Source organism: Nyctibius grandis, chromosome 5 (genome assembly GCF_013368605.1).
Source record: "Nyctibius grandis isolate bNycGra1 chromosome 5, bNycGra1.pri, whole genome shotgun sequence".
Taxonomy (NCBI): domain Eukaryota; kingdom Metazoa; phylum Chordata; class Aves; order Nyctibiiformes; family Nyctibiidae; genus Nyctibius; species Nyctibius grandis.
In genome coordinates this window covers 26,860,843-26,882,282 of record NC_090662.1, presented here as the reverse complement: position 1 = coordinate 26,882,282, position 21,440 = coordinate 26,860,843, and the positions used below count along the sequence as shown (strand labels likewise).

Here is a 21,440-nt window from a genome sequence, read left to right as displayed (position 1 = left end):
ATATCAAATAATTTACTACAGATTGAGAATATGTAATTTGCTCAGCATTTCTATTTTGCTAAGGAGGCACAAGACAGACCCATTTATACAAAGGGTAATACAATAAAAGAAGAGATTGTACAATTTGCATTTAAAAAACAGCAAGCTAAGCAATGAGCTTAAGTTAATAAGAAAAACTGAACTAGGAAACTAGGGGAAATGGTTTGATGGCAAGGCCAAGTGGAAAGAACAGTTTCCTTAATGAGGCAGTTACTGTACATTAGCAGTGCTCAAAGCAGGCATTTACTAACTGGAACAAACTGGGTAATCTATTCCTCTTAGTATGCTCCGTTTAAGACAATGTTGTTTCTTGTCGAGAATCTTGGGTGGATAGCAACTTTATGCCTGGATTTAACTTTGAAGAAACCTCTTTCTTGCTCTGTGAGGAGTAAAACCTTTTTAAGGCAACATGAAATAGAAAAAGCCATCTCTATGGCACCATAAAGCTTACTTCAGAAAATAAAAGCTTGAGAAGAATCTTCTTTTCCAATTTGGCTTTTATAGTGGGAAATGTAGATCAATCAAAACCTAAAAACAATTACTAAGAAAATATTGACATCATCATTGTCCGTGTTCTGCCTCCACAATTCTCAGGATATAAGAATTTGTTGTTGTCTTTTGAAATCAGCACTAGAACAGAAATGAAATGGGGTTGAGAGAGATCAGTGAGAATTTAAAACCTCACTTCTCATTTACTGACTTCTGGATTTCAGCCATGCATTTGCTGACCTTTTTTATCCCTTGCTGCCATGTTCTCTCTAGCTTGGTTTACTCAGAGATTATCAATTCACCATTAAGAACAAAATGCCACTTTTCCAAGACATTACTTTAAAGTTTAAAAGATTTTGACAAGTGACACATCTCTAAGGATTCAACAGGTAAAGCTTTCTATCACAAAGTAAAACAGTAACAGAGAGGTTCAATCAAAATATGCAAACAGAAGTTATTTATCCCATCATCTACAAATCTAAGAGTAAATGAAATAATATCCAGACTAAATACCAGTCCTAGAAATTCAGTCTCATGGTACATAAAATAGGAGGTCTTCTCCTTTACTATTTGTTTGCTTGGTGGGTTGCATTTGGGGTTTTTGTTTCTTTGTTTTGTTTTTAGTTTCAAGACATCCCTTAGCTATTAGTTGCTTGTAATTCAGTGGAATGATCAATTAGAAAAATATGGCAACTTTCTACAGCGGATCTCTAATCAGAACTTGAAGCCTGAAGAAATGATGTGAGAAAATTCCAGCGCCTACAGAGTCAGAAGAAAGAGACCCTGGCTGGACTAACTTTGGCTCAAACAGAGTCCATAGGCATCTTGCGGAAATTTTCACTTGTCTTGTCTTCAGAAACTTCAAATGTACTATTAATGTGAAACTGCATGTCTCCCTCTGGTCATGGAGAAGACAGCAAGTCAGAGAATGGGCTGAAGATCTGTTTGACTGCTGGAAGGAGAAAAAAAGTGTCCTGTTGCTCCCCATTAGTTTGGAGAGTCCCTGAGATACTGCTGACTGGAACACACAGATACCACAATATAAATGCACAAAGGAAATTGGCATTAACATAACTCTTTTAATGAAATATTTTGCAGTATTATTTCCATTTCCAAAGGGCCTTAAGGTGAGCTCTATGCTGAGACCTGGAAAAAGTAGTGGGAAAGATAACTTAAAAAGATCAAGAGTTTTCATCCTTTCATCATCTAGTGAAATAAAAATCCTTCCAAATAATGATTTCCAAATTAAATAAAGAGAACAAAATTTTGGTATCTCCTGCAAGATTTCTGCAGCACTGATGTTAAACGGTCACATTTCTTATTAGTATCAGGTTAGATGAAAAAAACTCCACTGTTTTTACTTGCCCAGACGACAAAATCAACAAAAATGTGTATAGTCCATGTCTCAGTGCAACATGCTGTTAGCTGTGCAAAACCAACGTCCAGACAAATTCTGTTTTCCTTTGAGACTGAGTAAAACAACACTGGGATTAGGAGAAAAATAATTAAGCAAGGCAGACCAAATTCACTGTTGTATAATAATTTATGCCATTCCTGGTTTTCTAATTGGTTCAGATTAACAGACATTCAGAATTTACCTAACACACAAGTAAATAATGTCACACAATGCTTACTACAGTAGAGACAAACCTTACTACCGAACACTAATTACTTCTGCAGTGTAGTGTCTGATCTACAAGGCATTCCTTATTTGCCTGGAACAACAGTGGTCACAAAATGAACAAAAAGGATCTCATTATTGGGATTTTTTTTTCATCTAAATTCAAAGAGTCATTTCTTCCTCTCTTCCTATCAACACACACCACTTGAAAAGATTGGGATTGGTACAATTAGCGCACTAAACTCCATCCATCAACTACCTACCTCATTTAGAAGTTTGAAATACAGGTCTGTTATGACTACACTGGTAATGCTGAAACGGAAACTGTATGAATGACATCCTCAGTCAAATTCATACTGATCATCCACAAGTATCAGTGTCCGAAGAGACTGGATAGACATAGCTTCAACAGCTAGCAATTATGTTTTGTGCAGATGTACAGCAAAACGCTTTGCTTCTCTGACACCATACAGGTGGAACTGAAAACAGGATTTCCAGTCTTTGAAAACGCAAAGAATATAGTTACATGTAGCTATTTACAAAGCAAGAGACTAGAGGATTTCAGCACTGACACACTTTCCATGCAAGAGCAATACAACACTCTCTCAAGAGAATGCTGTGCATCGCAAAGCCCGCAATTTGACGCTATCAGGTCTCTCCTTAGCACGGAAGAGGTTTAGATCATGTAAAGCGTGTTTTAATTTGTTGTATCTTATCTCCCCCTCACTTCTTTGAGGAAAATAATTAGAGTGCTAACACTGAGACAATCTCCATTACACGCCAAATTGTGGTTGCTGATCCAAAACGTTGAAGGCATTAGATAGAGCTTCTGCAATGAAATGCATGACCTAGATAAACCTTCGTTATGCCTTTTTCTTGAAGGTGGCCTAAAAACATTTTTTGTGAAGCTTTTCAAAGTGCTGGCCTAAACCAGACCCCCGAAATAACAGCCCCCATGCCAACATTACACTGGCCTTAAGTTTGCCAACGTTTTAAAGCAACTGGAAGGAAACTAATGGTGTAAGTGCTGATAAGTGCAACTATAAACCTATTGTTGTTGAAAGGCTCCCTCACAAGGCAAAACACAAGGTTATCCTAAAGCTAATGTAAGAAAACGTCCTGTTGAAACAGCTTCTCCAAATGAGACTGTATCAACAACAAATCCCAAGTTTGCCTAGTATTCAGGTTTTTGAAGATCTGAACAAAGCAAAAAGCCCATATTCTTCAATACATATGTGTGCTAATTATGACTTTCGAGAAAAACAAACAGAAGCAGAAAACAGTGAATTTATGCCCTGAAACCCAGTTAGCTTCTAAAATTATTATCCTAATGTATTTAAACAAATGTTTACCAATTCCATTATTTTGCCTCAATAATATCAAAACACAATGTTCCAACAGTTATGATTTATTTTGTGTGTACTAAGTTTTGTTTCTAATGAATGCTTTTCAGTTCCTTCAGGGGTCTTCTTCATTGCTGAAATATTCATCAGGATCAACTATGCCTTTTGTTGCCTTCAATAAAAACTGTGTAGCTAAAATAGCTAATATTAAAAATCAAGCCATAAAAGCAACCAAAATACCACTTAGTCCAGAAAGCTTGATCTTTTCTGCAATTTCATCAGCAAGATCCTTTTGCCCCTCACTTCCTTGACATACGTACAAAGAACCTTCAAACCAAGTTTTCCATAATTACAGGCAGAAATAGCATCATTGCTTCACTCCTTCCTTTATAGAAATATGTCAACTTTTTTCAGACTAATCCAACATCAGAATGTCTTCATATAAAAAGCTCCAATAAACACAATTCATCCTTTTCTAAGGATAAGTGCAAGAAATAATCAATGTTTTTGTCACACTGGCATGTGCTTCCACTATGGGCCAAACAACTGCTATGTGTTAAGGGAAGGAAAGCATTTTCAGGATGCCTGTAAATGCTCACACAGATTTGATCAAAACAAAGAAACAGTGATATTATCACAGGCATATCTACACTGGCAGATTTTCACAGGATTATTTTACATATAATTTTCTTCCATTCTCAGTCTCTGTAGAACTTTCAAACTCCTTAACAGCCCAATATCAACCATTCTGAATATGTCCAAGACTGGGGTTGGCCACCTTTGCTTCACACCATGACCACCTCAACCAGCTGCCAAACCCTACGAGGAATCCTTCCTGTATGCCACCCGCAGCACATGGAAGGAAGGTGTCCCCGACCTCAAGAGGAGAGGGAAGGGAGGCTGCATGAGCAAAGACTGACCAAAGCAGCCCAGTCAGGTTTAGGAGAGATGTGCCTACAGACACCTGTGCACGTTTAAACAGCAACATGCAGTCAGGATTCACGCCCTGCTCCTCCATTGCCAACACATTACCCACAATGGCTGGCACTGGCAGTTCAGGATTTGGTACCGAAGGAGGAATATATTTGTAGGACACTTGCTCTACTTACTGCAGAAGCTGAAAGGTGTCACCTACCCCCACTGTGGAGAGGGAAGGGAAAGGGTTTTTCTTACCATTTAGAAAGCTGTAGAGGGTAGATTTGGACTGGACAGAAGGAAGACATTTTTATGATAAGGGTAGTGAGTCACTGGAACAGGTTGTCCAGAGAAGCTGTGGATGCCGCATCATTGGAAGTGTTCAAAGTCAGGTTGGACAGGGCTTTCAACAACTTGATCTAGTGAAAGGTGTCCCTGCCTATGGCAAGCAGGTTGGACTAGATTATCTTTAAGGTCCCTTCCAACCCAAACAATCCTATGATTCTATGACATGGGACCTCTGCTCTTTCTTATTGTTGATTTTGGTTGTTTTCTACTTTGAGTTGACTTTTTCTTTAAAGCCTCCTAAACCCTCCCCCCAAGCCAGGCAGTGCCGATCTATTAGCTAGGGTTGTACAGGGATCTCCTGCCTCATCAGTTTTCACTATTGGCCACACCTCAGTTCTTTCCTATTGCCTGACAGTGGCAGACAACAATTTAATTTGCCAAGGACCACAACACCTGAATTTAAATAGAAATTAAGTTAAATATGATCTCTGTCTCACAGGCAAACAGGTACAGTTGAACTAAGCCTCATTTTAAATTCTGAAACCCCCTCATAGTGTGAACTGCTACGGATCCTGCATTTAACATTCAGATTTAAGCAGCATGCAGTAATTATGGCTTGGAACCACATATTTAAAAAGAAGCAGCAAGAAAAACAGGAAAAACACCAGTACATAAAATTTCTTGCAGCTGCACAATGCTTTAAGCAGAGAGCTGAAAAGCTGAGAACTTGCAGTCATTACAATATTGAAGAAGTTTTTACAGTATTTGAAATATTCATTACAGGTCTTTGCACCTGTCCTGGTTTGGCCCAAACCAGGCCAATTAGTCTTAGAGAAACCAAGGTCACTGCTAAATTCCTCACTGCTTACAAGTGAAGAGCCGAAGGGGGGTCGCAGCTGCAGGGAGGAGCAGACAGGGCAGGTGACCCAAGATTGACCAACGAGGTATTCCATCCCACACACGTCATTCTCACTTTCCTATTTATCACTAACCCACTGCCTCCTGGAGGTGGGGCCCAGGAGGGAGGGGCCCTCCTGTCTCCCACTGATTGGTACCAGCTTTGCCAATTTTCCAGTTAAAAGCCTGCAGGTGTGATGGCAGGGGAGCTACTGCATTTTCCCCTCTGTTTGTGCTGGGGGGAGCTACTGCATTTTCCCCTCTGTCTGTGCTGGGGGGAGCAACTCTGCCTGAGGAGGATTTCCAAGCTCTCAGTCTTGGCTTTGTATATATTTGTATATATTTGATTATTTCTATTATTATTGTTATTATACTCTTTTTCATTATTATAGTTTATTAAAACTGTTTTAACTTTCCAACCCATAAGTCTCTCTCCCTTTTCCCTTTCCCTTTCCCTTAGGGGGGGGAGAGGGTTAACAGAGAGCATCTGCCACCTGGTTAATAGCCAGCCCAGCTTTAAACTGTGACAGCACCCATTCTACAAATATCTAAGACTGCATACATTCAAGACTAAAGAATTAGCACCGTGAGTTTAGCCCAAGGTATATACATATCTACCAAAGGTATGTATATTAGAGGTGGTGAATGAACCTCTTAGGGCTCTGCACAAGAGCATTTTCCAATCTCAATGAAAGAGCATGCAAGAATTGATGAATGAAAGATTATCTACTATTTTACTGATAACTTTAAAAAAAAAAAGAGTTGAAATATGCAAAGAAAGACTTGATTTCAGAAGTCACTTTCTCACTTAATTTTACACTTAGCAGTGTGTCCAATATAATTACTCATAATAAACTGCCATATGATTGAATTTTTCTCTTTATCCAAAAAGCATCACCAACATCTGATGTTCTACCAATTATAATCTGGTTCAATGTCTGTAATGGAATTTTCCACAAAAAAAATCCTGTGTTAATTCTGAGAGAGTGATTACAGAAAGAGAACTGTAAACATTTCCATACCTTCTCTAAAACTGGGATGGAAGAGGAAATAATTCCTCAAGACAATGTTAATTATAGGTATACAAAAACGAATCATGCTAAATTTCACTGAGACTTTAAGGAAGTGTGGTGGGATGCTAGAGGGAGATTATGCAGAACATGAAAATAACCATTTCTGGAGAGTTAAAGAGTTTATGCAACTTTTGCTAGGAATTGTTTTCCCATTAGATCTTTAAGGTAAATGAAAAAAAATGCCAGAATATTAACAGAAAGTCTTACAAACCACAGCAGCGTTAGAAAAGACAAAATGCTGGAGGATAAGGCAACAAAACTGACCACTACAAACCTTCCCAAGTAGTCCTGACACAGGAGCATGACCCTCTTACAACACAGTAAAACTGATGCTGAAATTCATACTTATTTACTTAGTAAATAAATTACTTTTTCAGCAAATACTTCTACAAAAGTAAATCAAATACTGAGCTATAGTAAATCCCTAAATCCTAGGAACTTACTCTTAGATTCTTAAGAGGACAAATTCTGAACAAACCCAGTAATTTAGACAGATTTAGTGACTCAAAACACCTGCAACTAGTGATACAAGATTTGTGTCACATGCCCAAAACAAACTTTCTCTTTCACACTCAACATTAAAAAGCTGGGTGTGGAAAATCAACTACTGTAATGAGAATAGCCTGGCTTTGCAAGCAATATTGTAGTAAGTCTCAAACCATAACTACTGCATAGGATTAAAGAAAAATTAATCATTTTCAGAGTAAAGTAATTACTGTGCAGACCATGTATTTTTTTCCTTCCACGTCAGATAAAATCCAACTGTAGCTCAGCAACTAAAATATAAGGAAGTTAACACTGAAGCTTATGAGATGTTGTATGGCAGGAACAAGCAAAATGTCCATAATTCAAACTACCAACACCATAGAACAGGAGATGTACTGGATCACATGTGGAAGACAGAGATGAGAAAGCATCAGAGCACAGCAGCAACAGAACACACAAAGAAGTAATAGAGATTAATATTTTCAACAAATGAGTAACGAAGCAAATGAAAAAGGCACAAGAGACACATAAGTGATGATATGAGAATACGTAGTAAGATGCATTAAATTTGATTAAAATGCATGGAATAGGAGCAGTAGCTTGAACTAAGTCTCCAGCTGGATTCCAGCATTGCAACATTCATTAAATCTAATATTGCATATTGGTAACTATCTACCACAATCCTGAAAAGAATGAAAAATGACTAGCAAATGCTGACTCTAACTGCACAACTGGAAAAGGTTGTGCAAGTGTGGAAGGAAATCTCTGGAAAGAATGGAAAATGGAATTGGGGGGTGGAATAAACAAAAATAAAAGACTAAAGAACTAAATTACAGCTGGTAGATGAGCTCACAGTGTATTAACGTGGGATGAAGATCCCACTAGCCCATGGTATTATTATAGCTTTGACAGTGATGTCAAGATCTTTGAAATCCTCTGTTTGAAACTGGACAGCTGGAACATTTGTACACTTAATTCAAAGTGGTGAATGGCTGGAAACAGCTGGAGAATTTGAACCTTTCATTTTACAGGACTATCTTAGATTATTAAGCGTAGCCCTTCACTGCAACAGCAGATATGCTGGAAAACATAGTTCTCTAAGTGTTCAAAAAAATCTCATTAACAAGAGACACAAAGTAAATCTTAACAGGACAGTTACTCTTTAGGCATTTATTTTAAAATCATTTTTATTCACTGTCACATCGTTTCCAAAGGGCAGGCTACTTCCTCTAACACATGAAGCTTCTTACACAGCATGCTGAAAGAATGAACATAAACATTATGTTCTACCCCACGTTCAGCATCTTGAGACATCCCACTCCTCTGAAACCTACTGCTGGGCAGCTAACTAGTTCAGCCTTGCCCTGCACCATCTTCCAAACTGTCTTTCTTCCCAGTCTTAACTTCTTCATCAGTTATATAGAAAAAAGGATTACTTTCTAACAACTTCTATAGCTGTATTGAGTTTGTATGGCAAGGTTTTGATAGAGGGGGCTATAGAGGTGGTTTCTGTGAGAAGCCACCAGAAGCTCTCCCTATGTCTGACAGAGGCAATGCCAGACAGTTCCAAGACGGACCTCACTGCTGGCCAAGGCCGAGCCCATCAGCAATGGTGGTAGTGCCTCTGTGATAACGAATTTAAGAAGGGGAGGAAAAAAACCTGCGCAATTGCAGTCGGAGAGAGGAGTGAGAATATGTGAGAGCAACAACCCTGCAGACACCAAGCTCAGTGAAGAAGGAGGGGGAGGAGGTGCTCCAGTCACCAGAGCAGAGATTCCCCTGCAGCCTGTGGTGAAGACCATGATGAGGCAGGCTGTCCCCCTGCAGCCCATGGAGGTCCATGGTGGAGCAGATATCCACTTGCAGCCCATGGAGGACCCCACGCCGGAGCAAGTGGATGCCCGAAGGAGGCTGTGACCCCAGGGAAGCCTGCACTGGAACAGGCTCCTGGCAGGACCTGTGGACCCATGGAGAGAGGAGCCCACGCTGGAGCAGGTTTGCTGGCAGGACTTGTGACCCTGTGGGGGACCCACGCTGGAGCAGTCTGTTCCTGAAGGACCGCACCCCATGGAAGGGACCTACGCTGGAGCAGTTCGTGAAGAACTGCAGCCCGTGGGAAGGACTCACATTGGAGAAGTTCATGGAGGACTGTCTCCCGTGGGAGGGACCCCACGGTAGAGCAGGGGAAGAGTGTGAGGACTCCTCCCCCTGAGGAGGAAGGAGCGGCAGGGACAACGAGTGATGAACTGACCGCAACCCCCATTTGCCATTCCCCTGCACCGCTCGGGGGAGGCAGGAGAGAAATAGGGAGCGAAGTTGAGCCCAGGAAGAAGGGAGAGGTGGGGGGAAGGTGTTTTAAGATTTGTTTTTGTTTTCTCATTACTCTACTCTAATTTGATTGGCAAGAAATTAAATTAATTTTTCCCCAAGTCGAGTCTGGTTTTGCCCGTGACAGTAATTGCCGAGTGATCTCCCCGTCCTTACCTCAACCCATGAGACTTTGTTTATATTTTCTCTCCGCTGCCCAGCTGAGGAGGGGTGTGATAGAGCGGCTTTGGTGGGCACCTGGGGTCCAGCCAGGGTCAACCCACCACAATACTGTTCTCGCACCCCTACGTAGTACCTCGTTAATGTTCATATTCCCTTGTTTCACCTGCAGACTTGTAAACTAAGTTAGACCCATCCCCATCCTTTCACAAGTGTTTTTATGAGATTTCCTTCATTTCAACTGCCACAGTACAGATCAGACTGTGATCTGGAGAAACTTGAACTGAGTTCTCACATTTCTGTACAACAGGGAAACCATTTGTCCACCCCGTCTTTTTTTTGCAACATAATTTAATGTAGATAAAAACCAAGCTAGGATATGTCACATCTTTTTCTCCATGAAGAAAAGTTTCATTCACTAGCAAAAAATAGCTGACAGAGAAAAAGGACAAAAAATATATAAAAAATAAAGCTAAAAAATTTGAAAAAAAGATGTGGTAGACTGAAATATGGAGGAAGACCCCTCAAAAGAAATACAAGTTTAACATACAGCCCTTGTGATTCATTGAGCAACTTTGAAGTTAGATGAGACAAAATGAATTCGCAGTACCATTTGCTAAGAGTGAGAAATAAATTCTCTAGCCATACACTGCTGATGTTACAAAAAGTACAGTGAACTGTCCTCTTAGTTTGGAATGGGACCTGTCCCTTAGGCAATTAAAACCACATCTACAGATCTGCACTGGTGGCCATAGGCACTGAGCACGCCTGGGAGGTCACAGCAGAATATGAGAGCTGGCCCAGCTGCATGGAAAGAAGGGACCAGGAGGTTCCTCTCTAAAAAAACTCTTCACGGTAACTAAAAATCAGAAGACATATTTCTCAAGATAGTAACTTACAGCTGAAGCGCTGATTAAAAGAGGTAACTTAGACATAGGGAGATAAAGATAGCGGTGCCTAGTTGTATCAAACACTGCCAGAAAGGTTTTTAGCACCAGGGTTTTTTCATTTTGTCTTTTCTTTTTTTTTTTCTTCTTCAAAAAGAGTGGATATTTTCCAGTTCAGTTTATCTCTTGTGCCCAGGCAGTGGATTTCAACTTTTAAAAGAGCAAAGCTGGAGTAGGAGGAAGCTGTTTCTAGAAGGTTTGGAAGTTCGCAGCCTTTGAAACTTAAAATTCATTTCCTTGTATCTGCATTAAAAGAGATCTCATGAACTTTTTAAACAATACAGAAAACAAAGCACATAACATACCTCATAGTAACTTCGCACAGCATTGCAAAATGCTTCATCTGCTACGATTTGTGTCTCCCCATTCAAAAAGGCCTGGAAACGTTCCTTCAGTATCTGTAGCTGCTGCTTATTGAGCTAGGCAAGAAAAAAAGAAGAGAGGGCAATAATAAATGCAGTTAGTCTCGAAGTAAAAATATGCAGCTCTATACACACTTGGAAGACGTGAACAGTGAAGAAAAGGCAGAGGCTCCTGGGCCAGCTGGCTCCCTAGTGAGTCGCAGCTCTTCAGAGTCCCACCTGGGCAAGCCAGGTTGCTGCAGCAAGTCATGCACTCACTCAGCATGCAACTATACCTCTGCTCTTTCCCTTGTGTCCTCGGGATGCTACGAGTAAGACTGTATGGATATTTCTTCTGAGCAATATTTTATATGCATATGCTGAATAAAATGGCTGACCTTCCTCATGGCAACAGCACCATTAAATATTTCAAATTTTTTTCAGCCTTCAAATAAGTGCAAAACAACTGAGATGCCTCCATATTTTGGAGTAATCTAGGTGCTACCACTGGCATGTTTGTACAAGCACGCTCACTGTGAAGAAAATGGATGAAACATGCTCCCTATGAAGAAAATGGACTTCTAGCCACTGATGTTATACCACTATGAATGACGTGAAAGAACTAATCTCAGGGAACAGCAGCCACAAGGCTCCAAGACTGATACCAAATTACATTTGATGGATTTCATATCAAAATTGAGTGCATTTTGAAAACAGACTCCTAGCCGAGAACATTACATGATTAAACTTTGCAATCAACCCATTTTTATCAGACGCAGGCCTTTTGCCAAGGTTCCTATCAACTCCTGAAATATTTAGTAACATATTTCTCCTTATCATATCTGTGAGAAGTTAGAATGTCACATCAAGGAGACTGCCACTAACACACTAATATAACAAAGCAACAGTTAAAAATAGTTGCTTTGCTTTCCCAGAACTTTAAAACTAATGTAAAGCGTTTATTCCAGTGAGCATTCCTGACCTTTAAATTTAACATTACAAAAATTCAAACACACCTGACTGAAACGTTTTTTCATCCTCCCTGGATTTTGCTTAGTTAAAAATAAACAAATAAATGTATAGCCAGAAATTGAAAATATTTTTCCAGACAGCAGAGTTGTATTTGTAATGGCTAGCCTGCAACAAATAAACATTAACCCAATCACATCATCGTTTCTTACAGAAGAACTTTCTGGCATCTACAGTAAATATGGTGACCTTAGGCTTTCAGGTCTCTCATGTCGACACTTTGAAGCCGTTTAAGCTACAACACTGTTACAAGATCAGCAAAATCTCTGCTATCCTGATAATATGCCTACCTTGGACAATCTTTTATTTCCTTCACATCAAGGTACAATTTTCATCCTGCATAAAGTTTGCTAAGTTTGTCAAGTCTTGTGCTTCTATGAAACATGTAGCAATTTACCACAAAACTCTCTCCAAATTGAATGCAAACCTGAAAGCTGTTCTATTTTCACAGGAAAAAATAGTGTAGATGACATCTAAATACTTGATATGAGAAATCCTCTGAAAAAATGATGAAATGTAGGCAGTAGCAATGCAAAGCCAAAGAATTATGCCTTTGAAAAAAATCCAAGCTAGTTAAAAATACATGATAATTCTGTTCCTCAACTTAACAAAATGATTAGCAATACAGAACAAGCCCCAGGAAACCCCTACAGAAGAAAAGGCCTTCTGTTGAGGCACGCAAACTTCAACAGAGGTTGCTGTGACTTGGAAAAAACTTTCTGCATGAGCTCTTGAGAGCAGCAACCCAACACCGACACATTGCCAGCCTGTACCACTGCTAGTTAAAAATCAATGGGAGAGAAGTATTTGTATTATGCCTGCACATACACCAAAAATGGCATCTCTCCACCTGTCTGCCAGACATCCGTTCCTTGCACAGAACCTGCACCACAAAGGTTAGCTGTTCCTAACAGAAATCAACCTTTTCTGGGGCCCCCAACATAAGAATCCAGGGAACCCAACATAAGAAGGACATGGAGCTGTTGGAGTGAGTCCAGAGGAGGGCCACGAAGATGATCAGAGGGCTGGAGCACCTCTCCTATGAAGACAGGCTGAGAGAGTTGGGGTTGTTCAGCCTGGAGAAGAGAAGGCTTCGGGGAGACCTCATAGCAGCCTTCCAGTACCTGAAGGGGGCCTACAGGAAAGCGGGAGAGGGACTTTTTACAAAGGCATGTAGTGATAGGACGAGGAGGAACAGTGTTAAACTGAAAGAGGGTAGATTTAGGTTAGATATTAGGAAGAAATTCTTTACTGTGAGGGTGGTGAGACACTGGCACAGGTTGCCCAGAGAAGCTGTGGATGCACCCTCCCTGGAAGTGTTTAAGGCCAGGCTGGATGGGACTTTGAGCAACCTGGTCTAGTGGAAAGGCGTCCCTGCCTGTGGCAGGGGGGTTGGAACTAGATGATCCATAAGGTCCCTTCCAACCCAACCATTCTATGATTCTATGATTTATTCCCATATATGCAGTATAAGTCTTTCCCTTTTTTTAGTTCCCCTTATTCTTCTCTTATTTTCTAAAGATATTGGACAAGTTGAGATATCGGAAAATGGAAATCATTAAGGATGGTTTGATGGTTTTTTTCAGCACACATTTATTCTCATAGGGGACTTAAAGGGCCAAGTGCTCCCGCAGATGGTGCACGACTGCTGAGCAAGCAGCTCCTTCATCCCATGGAATAGTCACAGCTCTGCCACGAGAACATGCGGGCTTCCTGCCAAGGCAATTATGGAAATGTATTTTCATGCTTGTAGACATCATTCTTTAGGTGATTTGCTTGTCTGTTACTCACATATCAAACAAAAACATTATGAATAAGGCAATGAAATATAAATTTAATGCTGACTTCCTCATTTGTAACTACTGCAGTTCAGCAAACTGAAATGCCTTTAAAATATTTATATATGGCTTTCATATTCACTGCTTCAGGTAGTTAGCAATTCTAATGGTTGAGTGGCATTTTAGGATTATTGTACATTTCTTAAATTACTTAAGTTTTAGGGTGAAATCTGGATGTGTAGAGGAATAAAGTTCTCCTGCAAAATTAAATAATAATAACAATTGCAATGGAAAATATGAAAAGCTATACCTTGCACTAAGGATGATCTGGAGTCTATTTTACAGGTCCCAAGTACTGTCATATATAGAGATGCAGTTCTGTTAACTGTCAAGATACAGAACAATTTACAGTAGTCTGCTGTAGCATACTGTTCCTCTGTTTTTTTTTTTGTCAGAATATTGAGTATACTGTGAATTCTCACTCATCTTTTTTTTTTTTATGTTGGTCGTTTCATTAACGCTCTTCAATTTGCAGCCAAGTGCCTTTAAAAATGAAACAAAACAAAACTAACAGTAAAAGTAGTAGTTTAGAAATGTGGAGATAAAAGGGAAGTTAATTGCATTAGAACGCCACAATAGCAAATGGAGGGAAACAGGCGGCTGTACAGGACATTAACTCTTGGACACTGCCAAACAACTCAACCTATCCAAGTCTGGGCTACATTTGAAGCTGTCGATCTTGGTTAACAAGGAACAAGAGATGAGGACATCATGCATAACCAGAATCCCAAGTGAAAGGCTTAAACTTGGGGGCAATAAGCCTGGCCAGATTCTTTCTGGTAGGAGTTCACATAAAGGAGCTCAAAATCCTTCTGCAGAAGGACTACCTTTCCACTGCACGTGCCCTTTCCTCTGTGCAAGACCCATACATGTCAGACTTTGCTTTCAGTCCCTCACTACTTCTTTACATCTTTACTGTCAGTGCCACTGTGTCCACATTTTAATTCTAATAGAAAGAACCATGAGCAGTAAAACAACAAAAAAATTGACATTACTACATGTACCCCCAAATGCAAACTGAACTCTGAATATCACCTGAAGCGTACAGCAAAGCCTCACTGATTCTGTTGCTTTCCATCAGCCTGCTTCAGTTTTGTATTGCTTATTTGGATTTCGCACTCCCAGTGGTATGAAATCTGTTGTCGTAACTCTGTGTGATACTTCATAAATAACTACTGCTGCTTCATGGGAGAATGTGTAACTAAATCCCGGCGACTCAGAATATCAGGTTCAATTGCATTCTGCAGAATGACTGAAGATAAGCACAGACCACTTTAAGGGAAAACAGGATTAACTGCCCTGAAATTTGCTTTTTCTTTATCGCAGCCAGGCAACAGAGAAATTTCTCTTCCTCTCCATCCTTGTGCCTTTCTCAAAGAGTAACATTTATTTTTTTACTTTACATTTGCTAACCTTAATAGATTATCAAAGAATGAAAACATATTTAAGATAGAATAAACTTCTCAAAGAGCTATTTAATTAAATTAAGAATAACTTTTTTCAAGTTGCAGTAGCAATTAAACTTTTCATAATTTACAGAGTAATACAAAGATATCAAAAAAGCCTCAAGCTTTTAGCTATGAAAAAAATTTTCACCTTGCATTTTAACATTTCAAAGAAGTCTTTTATATCCCAATATATTCCTCTTTGAGCACTAATTTAAAGATTTGCTTTCTCCCTTCTAAAGTGAAATTTGGATATGAAAACCTAGAGGCATTTCTGTTTTAGCTCCAGTCATACCTTTAAACAATTTCAATAAATGGATTTTACAGTTTAAATTCTTATTTTTATAAGACGTTGCATTTCAAACCGATCTGGCAGTTTGGGGAGTTGTTCCAATGTCACAGGTTTTACTTCATTAAATAATAAACTCCAACATTTTGAAGGAAAAACGAAGCATGTATGTATGTATTTGTAACAGTAATACTGCTTGTCTTCTCTTTGAAAGAAAGAAGGAAAAAAAAACCAACCCTAACTTCACAGAGTTTGATGCCAGATTTAGAGCATTTTCATCTGCTTCTCCCTGCCTAAGTACACAGAGCAGCTCACTACTGCCCTAAACATACGCAGCCAACAGCAGCTGGCAAAGACATAACTCACAGCACAACTGTCCCCTACAAACTTTGGCCTTTAAAATGAAAAAGCTTAAAACGTGGCCTCTGTGTTGGCCACAACCAGCCTCTCCGCCCATGCCCCAGAGCACCGCGGATGCTGGCTGGCAACCACAGCCTGCTGCTGCCCCTGTTCCCCGCAAGTGCAGTCACCCAAGAGCTGGTACCGGAGCAATAACACTCTGAGCCATTGCCACCTTGTGGCAATTTTAGAAATATAGCAAAGAAATAACCACAGGTTGCACGTCTTCATGCTTGGAGCTGGAATCTGTGCGAGTATCGATAAGCCCCCGACCTTAACAAAAGCAACGGCATCGCATCTTCTCTACTCCCACACCGGAGTGTGAAATTACCCTTTCCCAGACCATACGGGTATTTTAGGAAAATAGCAGGAGGTGATGACTGCAATTATAGAGGGAACTAGAAAAAATATTTCTTACGCAGACTACGAAAAGAAAGGGGTAGGGAGGAGCCAACCAAATAGCCGCTCCCCAATTTCTCAGCTGCAATGTTTATGATCTGTAGCACCAAACATGACTTAAGTCCCTAAATACTTCCTAAAAATAAGAAGCTTTGTTATTTCAAAACTATGCCATTTTGTCCAATGCCTTCCACAGCAGCAGCTGCTTTTGGACAACTTTAGCCAAAACTATACTTTTTGAGAGCAGAGTGGAAAAAGAAATAACCCGATGAGCATTTCCTCAAATAGCTGTCTCTCCCTTCCATTTCAGTCAGGAGATAAAAATTTGCATCTCCTGAATGAACAGAAATGGAAGTACAAATAAATTCTTTTCCATCCAACTTCTCACACACTTCTTTGAACATAACTTTGTTTCTTGTCCTGCCAGGCTCTTTGTTAAGAGGAAAAAAAGGAAAAAAGAGTAGAAATTATGCCAAGGACTAACTTTCTGATGTCATGAATTAAGTTTCACTATAGGATAATTCATCTCACTTGCCCATACTCTCAGCCAGAACCAAACCTGGATAATACAACAGGTTAATGCATTTACAGCAATGCTCAATTTAACACCCCACTTCCAGCACAATAAAAATTCAACTACCAATAATTTCCCAACAATTCAAATAGACCATGCGTTCAAGGCCCTATACATTTAACAGGTTCACTTGCACATCAAGTTTTCAGCCTAAGCCCCACATGCCTACAAAAGGAGCGTGTACATGCTTTACATGTCTTTTGATGTTTTTTTAGATTTTGTTTCATATGATTTCACTCTGCCTTAGAAGGCAGCTGGTTAAGTGCTGATCTAACTGCCATCTCTCTGGTCTCCCCACCTTCCCAAATCCTCCAACCACAGTAGCATGCTCAAAGATGTTGAGCTCAGTGACTCCCTTCCAGCATCTCCTCTGCAGGGGTGTCCCAGCTTAGCTGTGCGGGGGTACTGGTCAACCCATCACAGCAGGCTTTCCTCTTCCCAAAGGAGACTTAGAAATGGCAGGACAGCATCTAACACTTGAAACAACTCTCACTCTACTGCTGAGCAAGACTCAGGAGCCACCCAAGTCTTCATCCGTGACCAACCCTGCTGTAATCCCAGTTTACCACCACTACCCATGGTCTTGATCCACAGGGCTGGACTCTGGAAAGCCAGATGCACACTTCCTCTGCGAGAGCCGAGAGCAAGGCACAGAGCCTTAGGCTAAACCCATCATTATCCCCTCCTTCCAGAAAAACAAAACGCCTGTGCCACATCTTTGGCTGTTAATGAGCTTCATCTCACATCAGTGGTGAGAATATGCCCGCAAAGCAAATAGCCAGTTATAAACAGCGATTCTCACTCCATTTCCCCTCCCTCTCCCTCACTTTGCCTCCTCTTCCAGTATCTGCCTACACAAACAAGAATATTACTTGTGTTTCAGAGCAGAGATGGAGGGTGTTCATTTATACTGAATTACTCGAGAGATTTTCTTCTGAGGACGAAGACTAAATAAATAGTATTAGAGAACCTCAGTACTAAGACAGGGGTGATAGCTGTGGTTACTGTGCTGAATTATGCAGGTCTTTATCGCGTACAATAATGGTCCTATACAGCATGTGGATGGCACACAGTATATGCTGTCCTTTACTATTCATTGCATAAACTGGTTTGATTTTCTAAATAACAGATAAATATTTTGCTGTCACTTAGCAACCTTAGCTGTTCTTTGATTTTCTTAAAGTTGAAGTTATTCCAAGGAAAACAGTGTCTGTAAGGATTCTGTTTGCTGCCACTCAGCACAGACTACCCTGTGTACATAATCCCTCTGCAACAAATCAGTGCCTCATGGAATCAAATATTAGATTTCCAAAATCCGTTAATACATTTATCAAACAAATGTCTCATTCTTTATCATCAAACAAGCACAACATGGCATTTACCTTTTGTTGGTCTGCCACTTTTTTACAAACCAGAAACAGTAACAATAATGTACTAGTCATTCAATTCCACTTACAGGGTATTTCATTGTAAGTTAGAAATATTTTCTGTATCATTGTCTGAAACTTTAAATATTTTTATTGTCCAGAGCAGCATATTCAAGATTCTTTGACAGGACTGTAAAACATTTCATGAGTAACAGAAGGTTTAGGGGTTGGTTTTCTTCAGGGAGTAGAGGGGATGGGACAAAAATCACAGGCAGTGAGAAAAGGCAAAGTCTGATTGATGTGAAGGAATTCAAGTGCACCACACTGACTGCCAAAATACAGAACTGAAGACAGCTTCCAAAAAGGTCAGACTGGCCATCTGAGAGGAAAAGAAAAATAAGTATTTTGATAATGAAGAGGAAAAAATATTGGGGGGGGCTGATAAATCAGACTTTCTTCCTGATTTTTGGACAGAAGAATGAAAAGATATAAAGACATGCAGAAAAATTTAACTACATAGCAATGATAGATTTCTTCATTGTTGAAAAAAATTGTCAACCTTTTACAGACTATGCCACACTAGGAAAGAAAGTATCTGCTATGTGTGCGTCCTAAATGCAGTAAACATCACATCCCAATATAAGCTATCTCCTCTGAGATGAGGTTGTTAGTGCAGCTGCAATCATTTTCTTTGTACCTACTCCTACTGCCTGAGATTTGCTGTAGACTTTAGCTGACTATCATCAGCTAGATTTATATTATTGTATTTGTTTATTCTGTGCGGCAGACTTCACTGATCTCCCCTCAATCTTGAGTGGCTGCATAGACACGCTGCAGCTAGTCCAACTATATCTTGCTGTCCCTCATGCCACCACTGTTTGGGGCCATCTCCCACGCAGAGTACACACTGGCACCGTGGCTTCACTTCCTTGAGGTTGCCAGAGTCACAAGGAGACCAGCCATGCCTGAAAGCTATGCAAGCAAACCTCCAGCCAAGAAAGCTGATGATGGCTTGTGCGGGTGACCATGAAAATTATGCCTAGCAGAGATGCACGCAGTGATCCTTGCCCGTGGTGGGAACCTCAGCTACCAGTGTGTTTCCAGAAATGAAAACTGAGGGATGTTTTACAGGTAACTGCTGCTAACATGTAGACAGATGTACAGCTCTGAATCACAGCAGTTCAGACTGTGCAGGACTGAATGGATTTGCATCACTTCCGACAGCACAGCTCCTGCCTTCCTCCTCTGCATCTACAACATCTTTTCTACCCCATGTCAACTGTGCACCCCCATAACTACTTGTCAGAAAAACTATTTACTCCAAGAAATCAGCCTTCTCATTTTGCAAAACTTCTCCAGATATAAATTAAGCTACCAGAAACAGCTTTTTCTTACCTCAAAGGTGTTGTACTGAAGAGCTTTATTTGCCAACAACCTTACACCAGGACATTTTGCCAGCAAAGATCTCTAAGTGTAGCTGAGGAGGCTACAGCAGAGCTGCTTGAACTAACGGAAGTATCAGCAAAATACATGTTCCTCCAACCTACTCTCATCTTTCCAAGGTTGACATTCATGTTCCGTTTTAGCTCACTTTCTAAGGAGACACTGTGATCATACAGTCCTTCCTTGGTTCTGCAAATGTTTTAGCTTTTCCCTACACATGTAACTTCTGCACGCACTTCTCAGTTTCTATCAGTTCTAAGAAAAACAATTGCGTGAACATTTCACAAATAACAAGATTTTCCCTTCTCTGAAAAATGGAATCAAAAAGAACTCCAAATTATTCTTCTCAGTGATGGAAATGTAAGCAAAAATAAGAGACTGTAATTTCTGTTTGGCACCTGACAAGTACAAGTTATATGCCAATCACATTCTGTGGCAACACATTTCAGGATAATAGACAACCCCATGCAGCTCTACAGGCTGGGGGAAGAGTGGTTAGAAAGCGGCCCGGTGGAAAGAGACCTGGGGGTGCTGATCGACAGCTGGCTAAACATGAGCCAGCAGTGTGCCCAGGTGGGCAAGAAGGCCAATGGCATCCTGGCCTCTATTAGGAATAGTGTAGCCAGCTGGTCTAGGGAAGTGATTGTCTCTCTGTACTCGGCACTGGTGAGGCCGCACCTTGAGTACTGTGTCCAGTTCTGGGCCCCGCACTTCAAGAAAGATGTTGAGGTGTTGGAGCGAGTCCAGAGGAGGGTGACCAAGCTGGTGAAGGGTCTGGAGGGTCTGTCCTACGAGGAACGGCTGAGGGAGCTGGGGTTGTTTAGCCTGGAGAAGAGGAGGCTCCGAGGTGATCTTATTGCAGTCTACAACTACCTGAAGGGAGGTTGTAGTGAAGTGGGAGCTGGCCTCTTCTCCCGGGCAACTAGCGATAGGACAAGAGGACATAGCCTCAAGCTTCGCCAGGGGAGGTTCAGGTTGGACATTAGGAAGAATTTCTTTACAGAAAGGGTTATTAGACATTGGAATGGGCTGCCCAGGGAGGTGGTGGAGTCACCATCTCTGGATGTGTTTAAGAAAAGACTGGACATGGCACTTAGTGCCATGGTCTAGTTGACATGGTGGTGTCAGGGCAACGGTTGGACTCGATGATCCCTGAGGTCTCTTCCAACCTGGCTGATTCTGTGTGATTCTGTGATAACAATAAAAGTTGGAATAAAATCCAGAACAAAGTATCAATTTTATTCTGGGTTCTGATAATGTTTAAAAAATTATTTCACCAAAGTAGGTAATTTTACAAAATATTTTCCACAAAAATTTATCTAGTTTCATTAATAAGCAGAACTGTGTCCATACTCCATTTACCTTCTCTGTGATGGCTGTGAAACAGAGAAATTTAGGATGGATGGGATCTCTAGAGTTCATCTAGTCATACCTCCTTCTCAAAGCAAGGCTAGCTCTGAAGATACATCATGCTGTTCTGTATCTTGTCCAGACAAGCTTCACATATCTCCAAGGATGAAGATACTGCAGATTCTCTGTCTAACCTTTTCCGATGCTTTTTCTGAAGTTCCTGCCCTGCCCCCTAATATCTAGTCAGAAGTTCTCGTGTTATGGTGTGTGACTATTCCTTCCTGTTCTTTTCTTGTGCACCTCTAAAAAGAGTATGGCTCCATCTTTTTTATAGCCCTGTCCCCTTTAAGGACTACAAGACAGCAGTTAACTTCTTAATCT

The 21,440-nt window shown here is 40.5% G+C and overlaps 1 protein-coding gene across 1 annotated transcript in view; it reads right to left on the bottom strand.

The window, feature by feature from the left end:
* Positions 1–21,440, bottom strand: part of CADPS2 (calcium dependent secretion activator 2) — a 337,802-nt gene that overhangs the window by 253,950 nt on the left and 62,412 nt on the right. Inside the window, exon 2 of the mRNA XM_068400325.1 lies at positions 10,891–11,004. Within this exon, the coding sequence (XP_068256426.1) occupies positions 10,891–11,004 (114 nt within the window). The remainder of the gene's footprint in view (positions 1–10,890; positions 11,005–21,440) is intronic.